This window comes from Amphiura filiformis, chromosome 20 (assembly GCF_039555335.1).
Source record: "Amphiura filiformis chromosome 20, Afil_fr2py, whole genome shotgun sequence".
NCBI lineage: Eukaryota > Metazoa > Echinodermata > Ophiuroidea > Amphilepidida > Amphiuridae > Amphiura > Amphiura filiformis.
The window spans coordinates 49,455,972-49,470,595 of NC_092647.1; the positions used below are offsets into that span (position 1 = coordinate 49,455,972).

At 36.0% G+C, this 14,624-nt stretch overlaps 1 protein-coding gene across 1 annotated transcript; it reads right to left on the reverse strand.

The window, feature by feature from the left end:
- Window positions 1-415: 415 nt before the first annotated feature.
- Window positions 416-14,074, reverse strand: LOC140141919 (methylsterol monooxygenase 1-like). Its single transcript, XM_072163798.1, has 8 exons — window positions 13,935-14,074; window positions 11,504-11,716; window positions 10,857-10,934; window positions 9,238-9,386; window positions 6,511-6,637; window positions 5,688-5,736; window positions 3,603-3,761; window positions 416-637 (listed from the first exon to the last, which is right to left on the reverse strand). Exons 2-8 carry the CDS (start codon window positions 11,669-11,671, stop codon window positions 468-470), a joined length of 900 nt encoding a protein of 299 aa, XP_072019899.1. The 5' UTR covers window positions 11,672-11,716; window positions 13,935-14,074; the 3' UTR covers window positions 416-467.
- Between the last annotated feature and the right edge of the window lie 550 nt (window positions 14,075-14,624).

The following is a 14,624-nucleotide window of genomic DNA, read 5'->3' on the forward strand; positions in this document are numbered from 1 at the left end:
CATTTGACAATATATGCAAATCAGTCGGTGATAACATGTTCAGGCCAACATTTTGCATGCTTTAAACATCTGGATGGTACACCAGGGCTCTGAGTGAATTCTAGCCTTTTGAAACTGCACTCGCTGGAATTTGCGCTGAGATAGTATTTTTCACCCTGATGTGGCAGTGACATCAAAGCGTTGAGGCAGCTGTTCCTCGCGCTCATCTATGCGGCGTCTTTAAGCGTGTGTGTATGCTAGCGCTTTGAGCGAACACTAGCGGTTTGTAGCTGTGCCCAATGAAATGCGCACTGACGTCACTACCACATCAGGGTTGAAAATGCTTTATATTGCAGTTGGCTGATGAATATTTAGAGAGCCATGAATTATTTTTTTTTTGCACCAACTCGGTAACACCAAAAACTACATGGAAGTTAAACATTCAACATATAAAAAACTAAAACAATAAATTGCAAGAATGTTTTGATTTATTGTGACTTTTCCTTGAGTGGATCAATGACCTCCCATTCTTTGGTTGCTTTGGTTTTGTTGAAGTCATTCCATTGTCTGTCTGTACCAAAGATTTTATCCCACCAGGTGAATGTAGATGAATAGTTGCCGTTGAAGTTCATGTGATGGAAGTCATGGAATCGTGGACCTGAAATAACAACAAACACAACAATTATAACACTCTCCACATGGGAGTAAAATTTCAGAATTGCACATTTTCATGACTATATTTGGACTCAGCATGAGAAATGCATTAAAATGAGTACAAACAAGCCTAGTCTTGGCTCAGTGTTTCTTGGGATAACTTTTGATATTTTGAGAACATATCTCAAAACTTGTGACTTTTAATGTTGAAGCCTATCGCCAGCATGCAGAGGATTAAGCATTTATTAAGGTGGTTTCAAGCATTAATATAAAAATAAAATAAATAAAAATTTTGGATTTATAAAGCGCCTTTCTCCAGATCTTAGAGGACTCAAAGCGCTGTAATTTCGCTGCAATGGTGAATCATTACAACGGCGCACACCTATCCGCATTTAGATTGTAACATCCACCAATTATCTGTGCAGCTCCCCAAATTCCATTGGGTGAAGGAAGTTTTGATAACCAAACAACTAATCACCCGATTTTTGCGATACAGGAGGAAACCGGAGATCCCGGAGAAAACCTGCGAGAGCGAGCATGGAATCGGGATAAACCAAGTGCACATGAGTCCTTGAAAACCTAGTTCTAATGTAAAAAAAGGGGTTAAGTCACATTGAGTGCATTTAGAGATAAATGGCAAAGAAGGTTTTATGGCCTTTAGCCTTTTCGAAATATGGCGGACACAATAGGATAGCGCTGCACAAAATGGGTCAAGTCTTATGAATTTACTGGGGTTTACCCATATTGTAGGTGCCCTCCTCCCTGTTTAGGGAGGAGGGCACCTACCTCTTGAGTCATGTCTACGATCCACTTCTGAAGTCTGCAAAAGAGACTAAGGTCGTGTTCTCACTACAGACATGGGGTCTCGTACCTAGGTCCGAGTCCACATACAAGTGGACTCAGTCCACATTTATTTCGCGTTCTCACTAACACCAAAATGCTGATGTAGGATCGACTCCACTTACCCGGATGTTATAATATCAAGCGCTTCAATGCATGACCATGACGTCACAAATTCTGTTCCAATGCATGTTTTGAGCCAAACTCACAGCACAAATCAAACTTTACTATAGACTATCAATTTGGAAAGATCATGTTTTATTTCCAGGCCCCCTGATATATTCCTTCAATCTATGGATATGTTATTTTGTGATATATGCATGTATTTGGAAAGATAAACACCTCTAAAAACTGTTATTTTATATAGGCCTATACGTGTAAAATGAGAGAAATACATCGGGTTGTTATTTCTGATTTTGGTCAAGCACGTCGATTCACACGCAACACAACCTCTAAATCACCATCAAAAATACAAATTTTGATTGGTAATTTTAACTCAGTCTAGCAAAATGTACACCTCAAAAACGAACATTACACTTGAATATTCTTTTGTATTATACTGTAAAGCCCAATGTCGTTTTGTTTAATTCTGAAATTGGATAAAATCTGTATCTTGCCGCGATGCCGTTGTTTTCACACTGCACGAGAAGCATGCTGCTCATCAAACTACGGCAAGCATCTCGAACGAACGAACGAACGTCCGTGTATATCCACTTTCCCCTCGATTTTTTTTCCGCATAAAAATAAATATTGTAAATTCATGAAATAAAGCATGCATGTATAAATTTGTTCTATAATACCAGCTACGAATTTTAAAGTTAAAAATGCATGTTTACATTTTATCATGGAAAATTATATAATGTAGACATGTATATTGTATAGGCCTATAGTACAACGACGGCCATCAAGGTTGTGTATACAACATTTCCGGTATAAGTGGATCGAGTCCACTTGTAAGCAGCGTTCTCACTATGCTGTTTGATACCACGTCCTAGATGCGAGACTACCTCAATGAGGTGGTCTCGATGCTATCCTGGATGTAGGATCGAAACCACTTATTTCGCGTTCTCACTATGGCTTGAAGTGGACTCGATGTAGGATCGAGTCCACGTCCTGGTATCAAACAGGCATAGTGAGAACGCGCCCTAAGTGTAATATCCAGGATATCATATACCGCGCATCACTAATGTACCACTAATCGCCCAACACTTGTTTACGATCTTGGCAGATCAAAATGGCTACTATATAAATGTAAACATAATATTTATATTGGCGTTTCGTGTCACTTTATCTTGCAAAGTCTGGATGTAAAACTAAGGAATACCGGGTACCGGAAAACACTGAAACTTGTTTGCCGGGAAAGTGGATCAGATGACCAAAATCAGTCATACCTGATGAAGTCCTCCTAGGACGAAATATTGTAGTGAGTAAAATTTCACTTGGTTTTGAAAAGTAAAAAATCCAAAATGTTTATTTACTGAACAAACCTGCAGATGAATCTATTTAACGACATATTTATATTTTGGTAATTGCAGCAAGTTCTGATAAAGATAACACCCGCTTCTTCATATGGCCTGCTTTAGCCATCACAAGATTTTGTATCGCTTGATTCTGTCAGAGGCGACATTATTGCTTCTTTAGCAGGGAAAGGTTTACACTTTGATTCTATTTGGCAATATGCTGTGAACATCACAGTAATATGTTATATCAGGTTAAATAAATATGAAGAGACACAGAGAGTAAATAAAAAAATACTAAAAGTATTGGATACCGAATGTCAGAGAAGATATCCTACACTTCCCATGATGCATTTCCCTCATTTCAATTTTCTGTACTGATTAGATATCTAGAGCAACATGGGTTGATAGAGACGTAATGTACCTCAATGAACAGAGCACATCCAGATCTTGCAAAATATGTTTATTTCTTGACTAGTGACCCATTGTTAGCCAGTCTATTCTCAAAATGAAAACGATTCTGGGAAGGTTATTAAAAATATCTTCTCTGATGGAATATTACCACCCACCTAATTTGACTTTGAAAAATTAAGTTTCAAATGGACATTTCTCTTCCAACTTCATTATGTCTCATAACTTTATAGTCCAATAGTTTATATAATGAATTCTTACCTGCATAAAATGGTAGTAGATGAAGTGGGTTCAAGTATGGTACATCATAACCACTGTGTACTTCAATTGTCTCAACAAGACGGAAAATAAGCCACATCCACAATACAGAAATGTGGCTACATGTCAGCAAAATGGCCCACATGAATCCCATACCAAGAACTGATGAGCGAAAGAAAAGACAGAAAATCAATTTATTTGATACAGGCTTTGAAATTTATGGTTTGGGTTTTGTTTGTTTGCATTTTTTTCATAGCACAGCAGGCCTGCATGATAGTACTTACCCATTCAGTGATCCCAGCGAAAGTGTTAAGAAATTAAAATTGTCTATAAAGTGAGGGATAAGTCATTCAAATTGCCATTTGGTATTTTTGAAATGAATAATTAAGCAAAAAACAAAGAAAACAGCAGTATTGACAAAGTTGAAGCTCCATTCAAATACATGAAGCTAATTTATATACTGTCAGTATAAATTACAGATTCATGTTAAATGACTATTTTGTCTTAAATACAGGGCTTTTGACTGAACCACTAGCAGGCTATGTTGGCATATCTATGACAAAGGTACCGAAACCTGAATTATGATGATTTTTACGATTGTCCGGATGAGCAAATCACTGAATGGGCCTTTAATTTATTGATTATTGTGGGCCTTGAGTTACATGGATTGCTGCTTTGAAATACATTTGTCTTCCAAGAGGCAGTCAGTAGCTTCCTTCATTTGGAATTTTGGCCCAAAATAAATATTGCCCTTCTATAACATTCATATAATGGGACAATACCACAGCAGCTGAAAGGAGTATTCCATCATGCATTGCATCTCTGCATGCTCCATAGCAAATGTATATAAAATATAAACAAGAGCCGCTTAGATATTGAGAGGTATGGATAGTTTCACAAAACTTCTGGGGTCATATTTTTTTCAAACAAAAGTCTTAGCTCCTCTGATTTAAGCCAGTAATTGAAAGTTGAAGTGTGGGATTTTGTGTACATTTTCTATGACACGTTTAGTTCTATTATAGTATTATTAGGTACTTCAAAGCATAATGGGATATTCCCTTTAGCTGCTGTGGGACAATACATGTGATGTAACCCCGGGGATGCAACATGATTTAATCCTGCCTCCTTGATGATATCAAGTTTGATCAACATCTAACGTGCAAGCTAATTTAAGCACACTAAACAAACAGAGAACACACCATTCAACATGTGTGCTCAATGTAAATATATATCAATCACATGCTGCCCACGCGTGATAAGGTACATGTGTAGGCCTACGTGTGTGGTATATATATATAAAGTAAAAACTATATTAGTCAGACTTTACACAAGGTAATGAAGGATTGAAATAGCAATTGTTTAGCAAATAGCAAAAGTTTAGTTTCTTATAGAACGTTTTAAACTTGATAATAGTGGGTCAAAATAGCATCTTTTTGTTTGTTAATTGGCTTATCTTTTTATATATAGGTTGCGATTTGTCTTGGTTGGAAATGAGGACACAGATAAATTATTTTTGTAACAGTTACATATTGTAAAATCAATGGATCTTGGATAAGATGTTGAATAAGGTTAAAGGCTGCTAATTGCCAAGCAGTGCTTGGTAGAAACCTATGTGTTAGGTAATTCTTTTTTATTACCATTTGTCACACTTTTTTCTTTACTATTTTGTGCACATATTTTTCCACTTCTTTTCTTTTTTCTGAAAACTTTTTAAAATATCTTAAAGTCAAGTAAGGGCTGATTGCATAGCAGGTCTGATTTTAGAATAGTTACATATAAACTATAATATACATTGCTTTGATTGAAAAATATTAAGTTCTTTCATAACTATAGTAATTATTAAGCACCCATTTGAAAGGACTTAAAATCCAGGTTAAAATCACCCATTAGGTCAAATAAGGTACTGCTTCATTTGACTGAAAATAAGAAATTTTTGTCTTTAATTTGACTTTAAACAAGTTTAATTTCAGTATTACTTGCAGCAAAAGGTATAATGGGAGATGATTCAGCATACATAACATGCCTTACAAATTTATAATTCCCACGACATTCTCTTGATTTGACCTTAATTAGTCGGACAAAACTTACTCATTGTTTCAGCAGGATGGGCGTATTCTGCTGTCATTCCGAAAGGAGCCTGAAAAAAATAATTATAGTAAATTAGTTTATTGACTGAAAGATAAATGACTGCTTAATTAGCTTAGGTTACTTTTAATATTTTCATTTAGATCATCATAATTTGTTTTCATTTTGCTACAAGTGCATGTCATTGATAAGGTGTTAATTACAACACCAGTTCAAGAAGAAACACTAATATCACAAAACATCACAAATTACATGTGACTATACATGTGACACACTTTGAGTCACATGCTTAGAAACGTGTATTCATAATTTGATAATAATTTAGCTGCAAGTTGTAAATTACAACACCAGCTGAAGTTTGCCTTGTAAGGAACCATTATGTATTATGTCAGAAAACAGGTCACATGACTTTGTAATATAATGCAAAAGCACTACCCATGATATTGCCCAATTTTTAAGACCTACTACTACGATTAGTAAAACATAAAGAAGACTCAAACTAGAACACCTAAACTAGCTTAGAAATGGGCTGAAAATAAATAAAACCCAACATCTTGATTAAAAAACCCTGACAAGTGGCATACTGGCATCTCAGCCAGTTAGGTTCAACAAATCCGCTCTTACTGCGTGGCTTCCATTTACATAATTATGTACAGTGGTGGCACCAGGATTTTTTTGGGGGGTGGTGGCAAAAGCGAAAATTTTCTAAATTTGGGGTTTTTACTGGAAGGGGGAGGGGCAAGAAAAATATGGGTAGGGGGATCCCCAGTAGCACTGCCACTGATTGTGTAAGAAAAGAACTTTTCTACTTGACCTTTGTTATTACCTGGAATGAATGATGTATCTTATGGATATACTTGTATACCCTCCTGTCATGTAGAGCTCTATGTACAAAGTAATGCCATGTATCCTCTATGATAAGACAAGCATACATACGTGGTAACATTTGGTACCTGCATGGGCATAAACAATAAAAACAACACATGTAGCTTAAAAAACACCTGTTATATGTGTATTACTTACTCCACAAAATTTCTCTTGTAAACCTAATTTATAGGCAGTTTTTAGACTGTCTTCAGACAAGTTGAAGCTATAAGGCTAAAAAAACATGTTTGCTTCCCATAGGTACATGTAGCGCTATCGCACATTTTATTTTGGGGGCCATTTTACCCCATTTCTGTTTTTTTTTTATTTGAGAAATCCAGATTTTTTGCAAGCAAAAATTAAGTTTTTGTCTCTTACATTTTATTTTACAAGCAATATGGAACCAATAAAGTCTACATGAACATCAATCTATAATTTCCCTAAAATTTATTTTTTCATATCTACCCTTACTGTGGACTGATTTGACAATCATTTGTAATCTGAGGCATAGGGTACCATAAATCCTTACTCTAAAAAGACAAAAATGCAGTTTGGTTTTCAGGCCAACAATGGGATACAAACTACATGTAGGGTGTTTTTTTATATTTGTTTTGCCTTTATACATGTAGAACTACTGAACTGACATGACAATAGGGCACAACTGACATTTTTATAATATGTTTTATGAATGGATTAAACTAATTCCATCTAGCCATATGAAGGTGTATGAGTGTTCCCAAGTGCAACCTTTTCATATGGCTGGTTACATGTGTCCCACATTTTATAAGGACGCGTGCACCATGAATTTGCCACTGTAATCTCTTATCAATAATTCCTATTTGTTCTCCCAATATGGCACATTTATCTTATCATCATCGCACGGTAAATAATGGTTTGATAACTGCATTGTTCTTCAGTTGACCCAATAGCAAAGGGCATCGCTATATAATTGTACTTGTTTACTTCTGTATTTTTATAGAAACTTGTTATCAATTAGGATGCGAAATGAAGCTAATTTTGAAAATACTGTAAATATGTAATACAATAATATATCAGCCAATATGATTTGCATAATTTTTGACCGTCTAGATATTGTCGGAAGATAAAGCATTATAAATTTGATACACCTTGCACGCCAGGATACTTATTTTTACATTTGTCACTTATTTGTCTTCTATTTCAACCCTGAATTAATTATCACAAGATAATGGTCGGTTTATTTAAGTTTCTTTAAAACCACCATCAGTGTACTGTATACACACGTAGGCCACACAATATTCATTTTAAAGCCTTATGTATGGTTTCTGTCAAATTTTAATTTTGTTATTCTTTATTCAAAATGTTGAAATAATATTAGTAATAACTACTGGGAAAGGTTGCTGTCCATTTTAAGCTGAAATAACAAAGTAAAGTGAAAGAAGCCCCACTGGTTATTTTGGCCATTTATAGTTCTATGGGAGGATATAAAGTCATAATTTTTTTAAAATATGGCTTCAAATGTTGAACTTTGCTCTGTTGACCTACAAAGACAACAAATTTGGCTGATTCCATTTAGGTGCTTGATTTGATTGATTGGGTACACAGAACCAGAGAACCAGGACTCGACCGCCCTCTTGATACAGGCATGGAGCAAAAATTGGGGGTATTCGGTTTCCCTCGAGGCATTCGTTGTCATGCAAGCGCGACATGGATGATGGTCGCATTTGAGAGACGCACTTGATGCGACCTGCACTTGAGTACCAAGGCGCTTCAGATGAGGCGCAGAATTGTTTTCGTTCGTCTCCAGCGCACCGTCGGCAAGGACCGAATACCCCAATTTTCTCCCCATAGCTGACGGCGCGAGTGTACGTGGCGGTATAGGGAGTCCCGGTTCTCCTTCTCTAATTCTGTGATTGGGTAACATGTTGGCTGAAATTAACTAACTGCACACTACTTATACCTAAGCTGGGAACCTCAGACCAAAATAAGTAATATTCTAGTTTCCAGTAACAGGCTGAGAATTGAGATGGGAATAACAAATTACAAGTAAAAATTGTGAACAAAATTTATTATGCAAATAATTTGTTTTAAATTATACAATTACAGCGAGTATCCATGTAACTACATGTATTTTAAGTACAGCATTTTGTTTAACGGCATATCGAAGCGGAATATATGACGTGTCATGTCAAAAGCAGACACTTTTGGGCAGGACGGTAAATGGAGAAATAGCCAAAAATCTGCCCGGGGGTGATTTTTCCCCAATTTCAGTTTGTTAGAAATTTGTGGTGTTATTAATGTTAAAAATATTGTCTTATAGTTTCAGACCAGAATATAACTGGCATCTTGTATTTTATGAGACATTTTTCAAGGTAATTCCTACCCTCAACATTGTCAATAATATTTTTAAAGGCCGATATCTCAATTTCCAATTTTATAATACCATAACTTACGAACTCAATATCTTCGCTTAGGAATGTCCCATTTCTTTGGGGAAAACAGCCTTGTGGAGCAAAATATCTCTTTATTTAAGATATGTAAAAACCTCAAAATTGATAACCTGCCCAAAAGTGTTTGCTTTTGACATGACACGTCACATATGAGAATGAAATTTAATGCCCGACTTTTGTAAGACACAGACAAAACTTGAATTTTCCCCCATAACACAACTTTTGATTCATTTTAAGTATGAGTGGGTTCAGATTCTTACCATGCTGGCATATCATCCCAGGTCATTGATATTCCAAAATATTCGATATAGAAATAGGCTCCTCCAATGAATGGGAAATCTATACACACATGACTGAATATGATAAGCTTTAAACATTTCCACTGGTTGGCAGCTGTCTCTGGTTTGTTCTGTTAAAAAGAAACAAAACAAAATATGATCAACGACTTCTGCCTGCTAGGAAAACATGGTTTACACTCACGACTCATACTTAATGGATATCTCCGGCAATCACAACATTAAGCACGAATCACATTGTTTTATTTAAAACAAACTCATATTGACCATAAAAACGAATAAAAGCATCCGGATCTCAACACACGATATTCAAAATTCCCGCACCGAAATTGTCTAATGCAATGACGTCATGGTTATCTGTGCTCAATTGTTGTCAGCCTTCATTGTATTACTGGGACGTCATTGCACTCGACAATTTCGGCGCCCGGAAATTCTGAATATCGTGTGTTGAGAGACGGCTGTATTAATTCATTTTTATGGTCAATATGAGTTTTGTTTTAAATAAAACCATGTGATTCGTGCTTGATAATTATTTTTTTAACATATAAAGCTTAATGTTGTGATTGTCATTTGCCAGAGACATCCTTTAAAACCAAAGATAAACACACTAAAGGCTGAGGTGATGGTATAGTTCCTTAGTTCAACACGAAACCCACATCCTTCAACACATTTTATAGAGAATCACTGATTGGCGACGATGGGAGGTGAGCCCACCCCTCACTACTGGAACCCACCACTAAAGGTTCATTTCAATGCTGCATGGAGCCCACCACTCATTATTTTATTGAAATTATCCTTTTAAGTGTCCATTACTGTTCCATATTGGTCAAATCTGGCTAAAAATATTAAACTTATGTAAATTGCTGCCCGGCACTCAAACTTAGCTGATACAAGCAAGCTGATTGCTATGAAAAAAGATACATTATAAGTTTAGCATTTGGCATTAATGCAGGGATGCAACTAGGCACAGACCCCTGATCAGATCTAGAAATAACTGTCTCAACCACCTAGCTCCCTGGGTTTTTGTATGAGAAGACTGGAACAATATGTATTGGACTCTTCAAATTGCATCAAGTTTCATAAATTCATTACAATCTTGATCAATCCCAATTCTTTCTATAACAGTAAGGTGTCAAAAATATGCAGGTACATGTATGATAAAATGTTTCACACAAGCATATCAATTATATATTACTTTGAATTAATCACAATAAATTATGATCCCTGAAGAATTATGCAGTGATAGAATTTTGTACCATCTTGCAAGAATCCACTTGAATTCCAGCGTTCAACTACAGAGACTATGAGACTACAGTAAAAATTTCATTTGAGTGAACATAGCGTGACGAATGTCAATGTACACTGCGTAACAAATGTGTGTGTACGCATATGCAGAAGTTAATCCCTGATTCACTCTGATTGGTTGGTATTTCCAATAATGTCTTTTGATTGGTTTGATTTGGTTAGAATAGTATTTGCGCCTGCCCAGTGCCCACATTATTATATTGAAATACGATCTCAGTCAGATTGCATGAATGTCCCCATCTCCCTGGTATGTTATAAAATACATGTACATCACTTACCGGTTGTATTTTGTATTTCTGCATAGCAGGTATAAACTGACAAATAAAGCCTGGTAAACATATTAAGAAATAGGCCAACTGGAAGAAGAAAAATAAAATTGCAGCATTATACTAGGGCAGTCAACCTCCATGAGCATTAAAGGTGGAGATTTTATTTATCTTGAAGTTCTGTCCAAAGCACCTTGCTCCAAAGTTTTCATTGGTTTAAATTTGCACAAATTTAACAAAATAACCACTGTGTTAAATATTTGTCAATGGGAAAAATGTACATATGAGGGCTATTTTTGGTCCAAAATAGCACTCATACCCATGAAGTATTTTGAGCCCTGATAGTCCTTTTGCTCTTACCCATGTTTGGCCTAACCCACATATTATTATTATTATTTATTCTTTCTTTACTGAGGGTTCTACTGCTTCAGTGACAAGCACTGCTTTTCAATCATATATCATTGAACATGATATACGATACCAACATTTTAAATTAACTTATTAAATTTTCTATTCATGAGTAAAATATCCTTCCTGTTTGAAATTGAAACTGCAAGCTAACCACTACATGTATAGAAGAGGCATTTTGTCCAATAAAGAGAAAAAAGAAAGTATTAAGAAAAACAAAAACAATAAACTTCTGTCTGAATCATACTTACTTCATGTATAATGTATGAACCAATAGTGGCAATGATAAATTTACTGTAGTTTTCATTCATGTACAACCAAGCATTTTTTAATGGTTCTTGTAGCGGGTTTTCTGGGAGGTAATCCAGCAAGTCTTCCGCTACCCTCATGGTACTGATGATGGTTCCATCTTCTGCCATGATGCCGTCAGAGATATTGGCAGTGTGGATTTCAAGTTTCAGGCTCTGAAATGGTCAAACATATTCATTATTTAATACAAGGTAGCCAAGGTAGGTCTAAAGAAACCTTTCACTTTTCTTGCTGATTGAGTACTTGATTGTATTCCTTTTGTCCCAACATATTTTTTCTCTCTGTCAGTATTAACTGTAATGCTAAAAGTGGTTTTTGGCAATCCGAAAGGAAAGAAACGAAAATGGACACTAACAATAGATGAACAAAGAAGTTACTTGGCACCCCCGGGAGTTGAACCTTAGACCCCTCCGGTGCCAAGCACAAGATCACCGACTGTAGCCATTGGTCTTTCACTGGCCTGCCAACAAAAATGTCCGTGTATATGACTTAGGGTGATGGTATCATGTAGGATGCATGCATTACATGCGCATTGGTTTTGCTTTATAAGATTTAAGAGAGTTAGGGATAAGCATGCCTCAATTAAGGGAAATAAAGCCATATTAACGGGGTTAAACATAACGCTAAAAGTGGTTTTTGGCTATCGGAAAGGAAAGAAGGAACAAAAATGGACAGAAGATGAACAGGGAAGGTACTTGGCACCCCCGGGATTCGAACCTTAGACCACTCGGGTGTCAATCACAAGATCACCGACCGGTAGCCACAATTCTTTCGCTAGCCCACCAATGAAAGCGTGCGTATAGTACTATACATGATGACTTACATTGTAGGGTGATGCGTGATGGTGGAATGCATGCATGCGCAGTGGTTTTCATTTGCTAGATCTTGTAAGATTTTATAGAGTTAGGGTTAATAAAATGCCTGACCCATCCTATTAAGAAACACAAAAATTATTCTTTATATAGTCTAGTTCATAGTCTAGACATATTTAGTACCAAGTTGAGCTTTTTAACTGAGATCACAATGTAGAATTACAAATTTTTCATTATTTTCTTACACATGACATATCTTTATCAAACATTTTCTATTATCTTTAAACTGATGTTTCAATGTGATGGGTCAGTGACTGAACCCGAAATAATAAGCCGCAAGTATTTCAAAGAGCATGAAAGATTCAATATTGTAATTGGTACTACAGCATACTGGTGCAATATCTTTAGTTAGACTTTTAAACTGTGTATTAGAATAAAATTTTTGATGCGATCACCTGTCATGATCGGCTGTGTTTCCGAACTTTCAATGCTTTACAGTACGTGTCCTTCATCAATTTTTACTAGATTTCGAATGCAATGGACTCTAGCCTCGAATGTGAAGCTATATCGGTGAGCAAATTCACGGCTAGACTTCTCAAGTAAATCTACACACTAAGTACAATTTATGTTAAATTTAAAAAAAACTAATACTATAGTCTGGAAAAATGTTTATTTCCTGGGAAGAGAGACAAATTTTCCTCCAACTTAGCAAGATTTCCAACCATTTCTTTATCCAGAAAAGCAAAATTTCCCTCCAAATGACCAAATTTCCCGGCGAGGAGATTGCCAATTTGCCTATTTTTTTCCAAGTCTGTGTCTAATATATCATATATATATTATATATAACAACATGAACAATGAATGCCCTTGCCTTTGCTCGAGAAGTCTAGACATGAATTTGCTCACTGATGAGCTTCACATTCTAGGCTAGAGAATAGAGACCATTGCATTCAAAATCGGATTCGCTGAAGCATGACACCATGTAGAGCAGTTGATCATGTGCGATCGCATCGAAAATGTTGCTGAAATTTGTTCAAAACAGGCAATCTTTAGTCTTTACTCAAAATATGTTGTAGACTCATCATAACTTTCATCAAATTTCAACATTTTACACATAACAGAATGAATTTGTTGCAAAAAATATTAACACAAATCGACAGAAAAACGATAGCAACATACCGGTACTCTAGCATTTAATGCACACACTTGTATGTGCATGTAGTGCTGTACTTTTACGCTGTCTTCCCTATTCGGCGAGGATGACAATTTTGACCTACTCGTCTGTTTACAAACAGAGAGGTAGACAAAAGACCGTTACGCTTGTCCAAACACTCGAGTATTAGAAGGATGGTCCACAATAGCGTGATTCACGTAACATGAATAGGGATTAAAAAGCTGTCAAGTAGAACCATGTGCTTCTTTTGTCCAATTTGCCATCAAGATTTCATATATGGAAACAGTTCAGACCCAGAACACGATCATGTCAGAAATTAATATTTTGTTCTGGGACTGATTATTCGGACTAATGTGCATGATGTACGTATCATGTATGTAAGCTTACCTTAACCTTGCAAGATGAAAGGTTTGCTATATACAGCAACCAACAACCAAATGATTTCCAGGTTCCTCACAGTAAGCAATGGAGAACTTGACAACACACGTCTTGTCTTAGCAACAAAGGGCCACAACTGCACTGCTCATCTGATAAACATGAGATAGAGAGAAAGAGATAAAATGGGGAAGCTTTACTGTTCTCAAAACCTTCACACTCACAGACTATTTTCGGTTCTATGTACACAGACTGATCACAGATCTTGAGATAAGATTGATTTACATGTAGGTCTACATAAGCTATATTTTGATATTATAATAGCCGTTGTGGTTCCAGCATTCACAAATTACGTAAGCTTACCTTCTGGGTGTCCTTGAAAAGAATGAATATGAATGGGATCGAATGCTCAGCTGATCAATTCGTGATCAGGTGATCGCTATTTACAGCTCATCTCCAAATACCCCTCAACAAAAAACTTTTAAAAAACAAACAAAAAACATTTATTTTTTGTAACAGGGATTGCATCAGCTACCTTTGAGACATAAAGAAACTGTCAGGAAAAAAATCAAAATAATAAAGAGGAAGGAAGGAAAACTATAAAAAAAGAATTTTGAAAAGAAAATGGAAAGTGGAGAATCATCAATTTTTTAGGGCATTTTTGTGATGTGATTGTGACAATGCCAAATCTTTCCCCTTTTC

Coding starts and splice junctions, on each gene's coding strand:
- LOC140141919 (XM_072163798.1), bottom strand. CDS start 11,671: ATGGCAGAAGATGGAACCATCATCAGTACCATGAGGGTAGCGGAAGAC. Junction 10,935..11,503: donor GTTCATACATTATACATGAA/GTAAGTATGATT, acceptor TTCTTCTTCCAG/TTGGCCTATTTCTTAATATG. Junction 638..3,602: donor TCTACTACCATTTTATGCAG/GTAAGAATTCAT, acceptor TTGTTATTTCAG/GTCCACGATTCCATGACTTC.